General features: G+C 35.7%; 1 protein-coding gene across 11 annotated transcripts in view; it reads right to left on the reverse strand.

Moving 5' to 3' along the window:
* Positions 1–3584: 3584 nt before the first annotated feature.
* The window catches only part of ATOSA (atos homolog A), a 110531-nt gene continuing 101934 nt past the window's right edge, over positions 3585–12181 (reverse strand). For 10 of the 11 annotated variants that reach the window (XM_019747072.3, XM_019747075.3, XM_019747071.3 and 7 more), the window contains 3 exons: positions 9535–9603; positions 7155–7354; positions 3585–4588 (listed from right to left, as the gene is read on the reverse strand). In XM_019747072.3, coding sequence (XP_019602631.3) covers positions 4435–4588; positions 7155–7354; positions 9535–9603 — 423 coding nt within the window. In that variant the 3' untranslated portion in view covers positions 3585–4434. Of the gene's footprint in view, positions 4589–7154; positions 7355–9439; positions 9604–12181 lie in introns of those variants that run through there. The other variant, XR_002138657.3, reaches the window with a different exon arrangement.

Below are 12181 nucleotides of genomic sequence, written 5' to 3' on the forward strand. Positions count from 1 at the left end.
ATTCTGTCCTTGGTTCCCCTTCTCTTCTAGTTCTACCCTCTCCAAAAGATCACTTCCACCCTCATAGCTTTAACTGCCATCCATATATTCTAGATCAGTACTGTCCAATAGATCTTTCTGTGATGATGGAAATACTCTGTCTGTGCTGTCTAATATAGTAGTCACAGCACTATTGAGCAGTTTAAATGTGAGGAAATGAATTTTAAATGTCATTTAAATTTAATTAACTAAATTAGCCACAGGGATTAGAAATCAGAGAAAACCTATTGAGATTCTCATTAGATCTGAAGCAAGGTCCAAACATTGATGTTTAACCAAAGCTCCCCCTGGTGATTCTGATGCACAGTGCACCAAAGAATTTTGGGGCTTAGAACTTGGTAGGTGTGTAAAATCTTTTAAAAAGATCAGGGGTCTTTTTGAGGGTTAGGTGCCTTTAGCTCAAGAGAGTTTGTAGGAGTGAGTAAAGTAGATGAGATAATGTCCCACCACATCCATTCCGCAAACATCTGAGAAAGGAAGTCCACTTATATTATTGCTAATATTGCAGCAAATACCGAGAAGACATTTTTAATAAAAGGAAGAGACAGGAAGAGACTGGGAGATCAACTAAGGGAAACCGAGTGAGACACGGAGTGCCAAAAACCCTGAGGATAAATGGTGACTTCTGTGAGCAAAGCCTAGGGAAACTTACCTAAATAAGCAGTCCAGATAACTATAAAGAGAGCAGTTTCCACAACTTGAGTGTTGGAAGTAGAACCTAGAAAGTGGAGGATACCACTTCTTTAGGGATTCAGTGAGATGGGAAACTTTATATAAACTGGGAAGGTTGAAACAGAAAAGTGTTGAACGAATTAAAAAGAACGATGAATAGTGGGGTTTGGAAGACTTTAAAAACTTTAAACCTTTAAAATCTCATAAAATGTTTGCCATAGTGTGTTTCTAAAACTTCCCCCAACTGTATTTCCATGTCTCCTGACATTATAAGAAGTTGAATGGCCCCTGAATTGTTTTAGGATATTCCTTTCTAAAGTCTATTGTTTTAATCAGTCTTGTTTTTTTGCCCCTAATGATTAACAGGCATTGCCTTATTATATCACACAGCAAATTATAAACTTGGTTGCCAAGAATATTGATGAAAAGTATATTTTAGTGCCAGGCCATAATTACTAGTGGAAAAAAAGAAAAAAGAAAAAAGAAGCAAAATGCCAGTATAGTAGAATGGAAAAATCGTAAGCTTTAACTTAGATTTGAATCCTGGCTCTTCTACTTACTGTGTGACCTTGGGCAAGCTCTTCAAGCCTCCCTTTCTTTCACTTTAAAATATAGTCACACTGTCTCTGAAGTATGGCTTTAAGTGTTAAATAAATATGAATCGCTTACAGCGCCTGGCACATAGTAGGCATTCATATTATTTTCTTCCTCCCACAGTGTCCAAGTTTAATACATGTATCTCTCACAGATAATCCATGATGGAGTAGAATGGGCTGATTCCAATAGGGATTGAGTGAATTCCTACTAGGATGAAAAAAACCACTTCCTCTCTAGACCAATACTGTGTTCCTAAGTCTAGTAGACCATACGAGTGTCATATACCAAAATTTTAACAGTGACCATCTCTGTAAAGTGATAGCCAGCAGGACAGAGGGAGGGATTTTCACGTTTAGTTTATATAATTATGTAGTATGAAAAACATTTTTTTATAATAAACATTGCATAAATTTTAAAAATTAAATTTAAAAAGAATCACTGCTTCATTCACAAAACAAATTAGGGGAGAGTGGGGATCCCAAGGATGAAATTTTTGTAGGAGAAACTTTTTTCCTTTCTTTAACCCTCTGGGAATGACAGACACCGTACCTAGTGGGGAAAATGACGAGAGAAACTTTTGTTGGGTGTCTTCCAGCCAACTGCCATTTTATAACTTATTAATATTTTTCCTTCTCATCTGATAAGAAAACTTCCAAAGATATTTTTCCTTCTTATATGATAAGAACATTTTCAAAGACTTTCTGCATGTTATTTGTGACCTAGAGTTCCATTTTAAAGGTAATCGTCTACGACTCATTTTGTTAGTCTGTAAAACTGCCAAGTGAACCTGCAACAAGTGAGGAAATCTCTATTATCTACCATAGGTAGTATCACTGTTGATTGTCTGCTGGTATCTTTACCTGCGTGCCAACATTCAATCTAATGACATAATTTGTGACTACAAACAGGAGCCATGTAGGAGGTGTGGTAAAATTTTAGCCTATGGAAAAAAAAGGGTGAAAAAAGAATCATTATGATACAGTACAAGGCAAGCGAGCGCAGACAGGTCCTGGGTGACGCTATCTCACTGGGAGAAACAACATGGGTAAAAAAGTTTCTAAGAGGTAGAGGGACAAAATGTTTCCCTTGCACAAACTTGCCAGGAAGAGCACAAGATGCACCCAGATGCTTCAATCATCTTGACGTTTTCTAAAAAAAATGCCCCGTAAGGTGGAAAACCATGTACTAGAAAGAATGCTGGAAAGATTACAATGTGGTAGCCACGTAAAAAGATACCTACATACAATATACGTTACTAATTTTTGGATTACTGGAGAGGTCAAAGAAGCAGTAACTTTAAAAAAATTTGAAAAGCACAAGTGTTTTAACTACTTGGTGTTTTTCAAGTTTTATATAAAATTACCCTTATTGACTTCGCTCAAATGTGTAAGTCTAGATACGTGTATTGAAATCCTTATCCCAAGAATTAGATAACAGAATTTAGGAAGAATTAGATAACATCTTCCCCACTCCTCCCATTAACGATACTCTCACCCCATTTTCTTAATCACACAGACCTAGAAAGGTCAGCGGATTCTTGGAGTCAGTCCCATCAGATACCATTAGAGCTAGGACTACAATCCAAAGCTTTTGGGGCCCCAATACCATGTTGTTTTCACACAGCCTGAAGGTTGAGAACAATCTTCATAAATTTGTGCCAATCAAAACTTTTTTTTTTAGTTTTATAAAATATAAATAGCCTTTTCTCTTTTAGCTGCTATTTTAAAATAAATTTGTAAGCGACTTCTTGCTGACCATCCCATAGCCTACAGCCCCACACTCATCACCTGTCCAGATTCTTTTGAATAGTTTACTCATTAGCCAGACCCCCAAATAAAGACCTTCCCGTCTCCCAAATTCCACATTGTTCATCTGGTTCTAGCTCCCAGGTCTCCTGGGTCTGGCCTACCTGAGTGGTATGTATTTTCTAACCCGTACTTGCAGCTTTGTCCCATTATTCCCAGTATCTGTGCCTTGTTATCTGATCTGCTGTTGCCCACTGTCCCTGCACAAACATCTAACACCACTCTTCTTTCTAAGGGGGATGGAGGGAAGGCTTTTGATGCATTCAGTCAAGTTCCCTTGCTCAGTGGTTTCCTCAGGTGCCAACTGCCTTCCTTTGTGACCCAGAATAAGAAAGTAATTGGGACAAGGCTCAAGACATCTCCCCCACTCCTCCCGTCAGTGGTAAAGCTAGAGTGGAAACTGTCTGATGGCTACCAGAAATCTACTCCATCACATAAATGTCTCATTTGAAAATAAAAGCCAAATACACGTTTCTTTGTTTTTTGCATATATTTACAATATAAATACTAATTTGTTTTCAAAGTACATATTCTTTTAACAATTTGCAAAAGTTATCTAGCATGAGACAGCAATTTAATGTAAAGCTTCTGTAGTAGTGATTAAGGAAAAATAGAACTGTGTGGGTCATAAGGGATCCTAGGAGGGATACGAATGGGCATGATGATCTGAACTTGCACAGGGAACCGGAAGCAGCTGAGCCCGCATTGCACTGCTAATACAGAGTGTTACAGGACCACTGTGTGAGCCAGCAACCTGGAAGGGACGTTGTAAAAATTAAACTTGGGAGATATAAAAAGTACACATGCTTGCATAGTGCGTTAATCTTAAAGAAGCTCAACATTTCATTCTCATTTTCAATAACTTAAAATGTATAGTACTTAAAACACATCACACAAAATTAAAGACTTGTGCATATATTTCAGATTTCAACATTAATGTCAAAAATACATAGTATGATTTTACATAGGATTTGTGCTACATTAGAACACTAGAGACAAACATTACTTGAGTATTAAGGAAAACATTAAATATTAAATAACTGAGAAATAAAATGTGTAAACACTAATCTAACCGGGGGTTTTACTATTGCAACATGTCCAATGAAGTGGTTTCAACAGTACAAAAAGGCTTAGGACATGAGTGTTTCCAGTCTACTTGGAATATGTGGATCTCATTCCAGGAATCCTTTAATGAAGACTGGTCCAGGATAACAGGAGAGGACCCACTCTCCTGGTTGTTAATTTGGTACACTCTGTTCTACACTAATTTTTTACTTTCAAACTTGGGTACTGAGCAAATACTTTAAAATATCACTCCTTATCAACATCTTGGTGAATATTGAGGGTTTGTTGGCGATTCAGTGTAAGATTTGAGTTCGTATGCAGCACCGCTATCAACTTCCATTGACTTTCTAGAGAACAGGAGTCGTACATCTCTATGGAGGTAGATCTTTCCAGATTTAGAACTCTGGAACCTAAACAAACAAACAAACAAACAAAAAGATGCATCATTTCAGGGAATGAGTCTTTAAAACAACAACAAAAAGACCCCATGAATAATTAAAATTTAAAGGTAGGAAGAATTAGTCTTGCCACAATGTTAATAGTAACTTTTTAACAAGATATTTAAAGTCTTAGATTGCCAAAGCACGTGCAGCTATTTAAGTGTCTCTCCCTTGCTGTTCCCTAAACACTTCATACTTCTTTTCCCTCTCACAATGCCAGACATGCTTCCTTCTGTAAATCTGGGTTTCACGTACAATTCTACTTTTCATCCCTGACACCACAGCACATGCACCTTTCCTCATCTACAGTGTCAAGTTTCAGTTCAAATGAGCCAATTATACTACATTTGGACTTTGCAAGCCTAGCGTCTTCTAGCCACGCAGATTGATCCTTTTCACATAACTCACCCTCCTCCCACAATTGGAGTACATTAAAATAGATTCCACACTTGAAAAGTCACCACAGAAAATAATCAAGTTTTGAGGACAATTACAGGAAGAGAAAGGACTGCTATCAACAGCAGTGGCTAAATAAAATCATCATTAAAAATGAGAAAAGTTAGTAATAAAATAAAATGGTTACCAAAACTGTATGTAGAACAACTTCTATGCCCTGCTAATATCTATAGCGTAATAGAGGGGGCTGGAATCCTTCATCAGATAAATTTTTCTGGCAGACAGTCAAACATACCATTTAGTGTTAATTCCTCTGGTTTTCCCTTTGCATAACAGAGGTACTCTCTGGTTTGTGGATTTTATTCCTATATTGGCTGGAAATTTTGGCTGTCAGTTGTGTATATTAAAACAGACCTCTCTGTCTCACCCTTTTCTTCTTTCTGAAATTTTTCACCATCTCACTCTGAAGGAGAACATGGTGAGCTTTGGGAACTATGCCATACTTGGCAAAGAAGTTTCTTTAGAGCATTTAAAGTATCTAATCATTAGGTGGGGATTATAAAAGCGGGGGTAGTTGATTTTTACTTTGGTAAATCTTGGTTCCATATGGTTAAGGTTGTTCGACTTGAAGAGAGAGGAATGGTATCAAATGGAAGTTTAGAGTTGAATCTTTTCCTGGATTAGGCTGGGAGTTATTTTTTCAGCCTGCTATTTTCTACCATTTCTCTTTTAAAAAGTCTTCTTAGTCTGTTTTGGTAGATTTTTTTTTCATTCCCGCAATCTGTGTAACATTTTCCATGAGGCTCATGTCATAAAGCTGGGTTTAAATACATGGTGCTGGTTCAACATGCCCTTAGGTGCAGAGCACCAGGCAGAGACCTCAAAGTAAGAGTACAATGGGGGGAACCAATGAACTTAACAGACTTTTTCAAGTGTGGGACTTGAGTGTACAGCTCACTCCTTCTTCTTTCCACGTCACCACAAGGCATATCTATTGAAAGATAGCTGATGGTCACCCTCAGTAACAGATTAAAGAGGTCCTCTGCCTGGACGCTGAATGGAAGGTGCCTCCTCCAGAGGAATAGGGCTCCTTGCAGTAAGGAGTTAGGAGAAGACAAATTACTCTCACTGACATGATGGATGGCTTACTATGAATGGCATCACAAAATTATTAGGAACAGAGTTACAGGCAAAAGGCTATCGAGCTCTATCTTATTATCCAACAGTCTTGTTCATTGATCATGAGCGCTATACTCGGATTTCAGGTTGGAAAACCTTACCTTGGGATGTTGGCAACTTGAACCTCAAGGGCATACAAATGGATTCTCACAACATAGAGCTGTGAGGTGGGTAGTAAAAGTTAGAGGAAAAAATATTTCTGAACACAGTGCCTTAGACTGCTTGACCCTCCTGACTAAGAAATTTCTAATGGAATCACTAGAATATAAACTCTGTGAGAACAGAGATTTTTGTCATAGCTGTTTCATCGTGCTTAGAAGGATGCCTAGCACATTATTTGTGGAATGAAGGAATGAAGTTTAAGAACTTCCCTGTGTAATACAGGAGCCACTAACCACAGTGGCTCTTGAGCACTTGAAATGTGGCTAGTTCAAGTTGAGTTGTGCTGTTAGTATAAAATACATACTTGATTTTAAGTACTTAGTATAACAAAAGAATGTAAAATACCATTCATAATTTTTATGTTGATTACATATTCAAATTATAACATTTGGATATATTGGGTTAAATAAAATATGTTAATCTTTCCGGTTTGCTACGACTTTTTTAATGTGGCTGCTAGAAAAAACAGAACGACATATATGGCTCACATTATAGTTCTATTGGACAGCACTGGTTTAGAAAATGTGTTTTAGGGCCCCAGATTTATCAGCATTTCTTTTTACATAAAATGCTTTATATTACACAGCTATAAATGAAAACTCCCCTAATGAACAAGTAATAATGACTGCAGGAAGATATTCCCTGTGTTTGCTGCATCTTGGCATATCATCAGGAGTTTCCAAGTTAAGCCAATTCCGAGGGGCAGTGGTCTAGTTAGAGCGAGTTTAAAGTAAACTGAAAATTAATTTAGAGTTGTTCTTCTAAAGTAACATATTTTCATATGTACTTGAAATATTACCTCAGATGTATGAGGTAGCGTAATAACCGTTCTTCTGTATGTCGCATGTTCTCTTTATGAACACTTCTCTTCATTTCTTGTTTAACCGGCACAGAGAAAGTTCGTTGTCGTAGGAATGTCTGATGATTGGCTGGCATATCTCGTAAGTCATATATCACAACAAACATCTTCACCACAGTCTTATTAGGATTAAATAAGGTCTATAGAAAACAATATAGAAATTATTCTTTAAAAGTGTTGATTTGACTCAAAATGATTATGCCAATAATAGATTTTTAAAATAAATGAATCCCAGTATATATAATTCAGTTTTGAAATTTCAGAAGTTAATGAGCTAGTATTCAGTATTTTAAAACAATGGTTCAATTTATTTTTATTTCACGATAATGTAAAATCCTGTAACAAATCAAAACCTTTAGTCACAAATTTCGTATTAATAGACAATACGTAACTTTTACTCCTTGTTCAGATTTCAAGAAATGGCTCCACTAGATTAAGCAAAATATACACCCTCTGGATTAAAACATTCCAGTTCATTTATTTCAAACATTAGCTTCATTAAAGTGTACCAACTGCAAATTTCTCAAAACAGAATTTTAATTTTCCTCACATTTTAATAGTGAGTAAACAGAATTTTAAAAAAACAAAATCATGGTAAAACTACACTTTTTGGTGTGCTAGGTTGATATGGTTATTACAAAACTTAAAATATAAAAACATATTCTCAAAAGGGAGATTTTTTTCCTACTTGGAAATGTATCTAAGTTTAAAAAATAAACATTATTATTAGTTACAAAGTAGGCTAAATAATACTTCATGTTCTCACAGTTGGATTGATTTCAAAAACTGCAGCAACGCTTTTTTTTTAATCATCATCAATATTATAATATACCAAAATACGTATCCTTAGTGAAGACTGAATTAAATTCAATTGATACTTGGCTATTAATAATCAAAGACATATACTTTTAAAAATACTGGTTTATAGACAAAACCCCAAGCTGCTGATCTGACTTTAACCAAATTACCAACACATCAATAGGTAACTTGGTGCCCATGCTTTCAGAAGCTCATCCGTGGCACTGGACATCACTCACTGAATCAAAATGAGAAATATATCAATATTATGATCCAATCTTTTAAAATCTAGTGAGTCTTAAGATTAAGGCTAATACATTCAACAACCACACAACTAGTAAGCCAGGAGTTCAAACCATGTTTATACATAATTAAACTATATAAGGAACAAAATACCTAAATTTCAGATTTAAAATTAACCATTCAAGTTGGCAGTCCTCAAACAAGAGATGCCCTGCTGCCTCTGTGTTTAGGCCTCATTATCATGACAACTGATAACTAGCTTTCCAGCGACTCAAACTTTCCCCTGAGCTACACAGCCAGAAAAATCTTACTTTAATATGCAGTGCTGCTTCTTCAGTAAAATATCTATATGTATATATTGCAACACACAAACACATAGTACTGTGTTTCATTCCTGTGTGACATCATACAAGCACATGTATAGACTCCTTTGCTGGACTAGAACAAAGGTGATGAGTAACAGTGGTGAAGGAAGTACTGATCGCACTGACGCCAAAGGTCATACAGAGGCTGAATTATACCAGAGCCTGAGTATGAGGAACTCTGTTAGACTCCCCCCCCCCCTTTTAATTTCAGCTTTACTGAGGTATAATTGAGCTAGACAATTTTCAGTCTGCAAGAGCCAACTCTGTAATAGACTTCTGGGCTTTTAGGATTATCCTGGATCTGACTTGGAGAAGAACTCAGTGGTAAAGGGGCCTTGGTATCAAATGACTCTTCTGAGAACCCTAGACCAAGGATGACAAAGGCTTGCGCTGGGCTAGAAGAGTTCTCCTGAACCCAAGCTAGATCGACACAAAAGGAAAGATGGCTTCTCTGCCCTGCCATCTGTCAGACTACATTTCTGCTTTGTGTAACCACTTCATTAGATCAATTTAGAAATTATTACACTAGGGATAATGTAATTTTGTTTCCCACGTTTTCCTGCCAAAGCAATACTAACATTTAGGGTCTCTTTTTAAATAGGTCAATCTCAATCTGGCAATAGAAGGCACTGGTTATGCTACATTCTAATTATATTGAAAATTGCTCTATTTAAGTCATGTAAACTGTCATATACTATTTTTCTAAAGCATTCACCTTGATTAGCTTATTAATGCTTCCTCTTATGGAGTCCCCAAATGGTCATTCCTGGGGCAGAGCAGGGAAACTCCAAAGAAAGCTGCAGCCCCACTGTTACTTACCAAAGTTGTTGCAGCAGCAGTAGCAGGAGAAAGGGCTAAGTTCTACATGTATGTGAGAGAATGATTATTGCAATTGTAGGCTATAAAACACATACCACTTGTATTGTTCCTGAAGGAGGTACTCGATAACCCCTTTTACCAAGGGACTCTAAAGTAATCACACCCTTGAAATGAAAGAAGACAAATTGATTACAAACTGATGCATAGGTATATAAAAGACTAAAATAATATTAATCATGTAATTACCAAAATTTCAGCATCTATTTGTATGGAAAACCATTCACATTGAATGAACAGAGATACATCCTATGAGTGTGAAACAGTGAGGGTCCCACTGGTATAGAAACAATTAATTTACTGTTTTTCCTGGAGATGTTGCAATAAATAATATATAACATCAAATATATAATAAATAACAAATATATCAAATACATGACAAACATATAACATCATATTGCTTGAAATTTCTATTAAGATATAGAAGTAAGGAGTTCCTTAACTAAAAAGGATGAAGGAGATGACAGGGCATACCCTGGTGTCACGTGGGAAGAGGGAAATTAACAAGCAAAACAATTTATTGATCTTTGGACATATAAAAAAAGCAGGAATGTGGAAGGGTCTAAGTCTCAGCCAAAAAAGAAGTCAATTCTCCAGTCAGTGAATTTGGTCATATATATGGATTTCTGAGTAGAGACGGACCAGCATTATCAGTATCATCTGCGAACTTGTTAGAAATGCAGAACTTCTGGCTTCTCCCCAGACCTACCAAATAAAATCTGCATTTTAACAAAATTCCCCATACGATATCATACATACATTAAAGTTTGAGAAGCACTGCTGTACAGTAGTTTTCTGAGGAGGACGTTCTAATCACTTCAGAAGCCGAAACAATGGGAAATAAGTATATATTAAAACAAGGGAAACTAAGATTGAATGCGTGAAAATCTTTAGATAACCAGGATGACAAAAGGACTAAAGGCAATGAATGTGATACTTAATTCATAGATAGCTTTAAGAAATAACTGCTGATTCATTTGTTTTAACTGGACTAATGGTTTTCTTTTAAACAGTTAATGTAGTTAAGCAGAATACTTGCATGCTCTACATTTCATATCCCATCATTTTATATTGTACGTACCAAAACATGTCAACCTTATGTAAAAGAAAATATAAAACAGGACTGTTCCATCAGGCAACACCTCTGTTGGGTTTGAGAGACAGGCCAGGTTTATGGGGGTAAAAAGGAGTGGACAAAGGTAAACGGGAAGACCAGACTCCAATATACGAATACCTCAACTCCACGTGAACAGCACAAAATCAGACTACTAAATTACCATGTTACTACTGGGAAAGGTTCAGAGAAATGGGCAATGAGAAGACATTCGTGGCTCTTAACAAATCTGATTTATCACATGGTCATTGAGAGTATGAAAACAGAATATCAACAAATTGTACCCCTAACAAAAACAGCAATGAAATTTTTAAACAATTTCTCTTATAATTTGCTCTAAATTAAAAATACTATGGTATGTAATGCCCTTCTTCTTCCTAGTTCCAGAAAGAAAAAGTAAAATATATCTAAATAATAGCTACCTTTATAATCACATTGCTACAGGCAGTATATTACTGTTCTTCCTGTCACCCCCTAAGTAAATAAAGAAAAACTGGGGAGGCAAAAACTACTATCAAGCTGATACTTCCTTTAATACATACAATCCTAATAGTTTTAGAACATGATAATAGTAACTAAATCAATTTATGAAGAAATATTAGGTTGGGGCAAAAGTAATTGAGGTTTAAAAGGTTAAAACTAATTGCAAAAACCTCAATTACTTTTTGCATTAACCTAATAATACAGATTTTTTTAAACCTTAAAGATTAAGGCAACACTTTACAACAATTACTAAGCAATGTAAGGTAAGTAATGGCATTGGCAAATTAGGAATTTTAGAAAGGAACTGAGAAATTATTTGGAATTTTATTAATATTATTAACTTTGTTATTTATTATTTTAATAGGTCAGCGTATTAATATTTCTACGTAGAAAAAGTTACTGTATTGAACGTAAATAAGAAAAATATACTTTCTTCTGGCCTTTTAGGATGGAATAGAAAGGTTAAGAAACTAAACTGGGTTAAATCATATACAAAAGCTCATCCTCAAATTATTATGGAAGAGAGAGAATACAAAGCGAAGTAAAATTGAAAGAAGTTTATCTTAATTTGGTTAATTACAAATAGAAGACAAGAATATATAGCTCTGATAATATGATGTTAATGCAAGTCATTCCACGAATTTGCCGCTGGTATACTTGCTTTAGAACTTTCTGCCTGGTTCCTCCACCATGTTCTAGTTTATAAACCGTGAAATGTTATCATATAACACTTGGAGAACATTTTTACCACTGACAGCCAATTGGAGACAGATATTATATAGCTTCGAGTTAATCTTTAAGGAATTATTTAATGAGAAGTCCTTGCCCACTTCTACACCATTAAGACAGAATTTTCTGTGCTAAAATTTTACCTTGGTAAGTCATTTGTGTAAGTTGTCATGAGAGGTCCCAAAGTTATTGTTAGAGTAACAAATAGGAGTTTGGTGTCTCAGCTCTGCTGGTCTGTAATATGTATTATCTTATCAAAACGTGATCAGTCCTTTGAAAACAGACTAAACTACCAATATATGAATAAGATTCCCTGAAAGAATGTTAATTTTATTAATTTACAGTACAACAGATCTGTG

The sequence above is a fragment of the Rhinolophus sinicus genome, chromosome 3 (assembly GCF_057876585.1).
Source record: "Rhinolophus sinicus isolate RSI-liver-muscle chromosome 3, RSI-T2T, whole genome shotgun sequence".
NCBI lineage: Eukaryota > Metazoa > Chordata > Mammalia > Chiroptera > Rhinolophidae > Rhinolophus > Rhinolophus sinicus.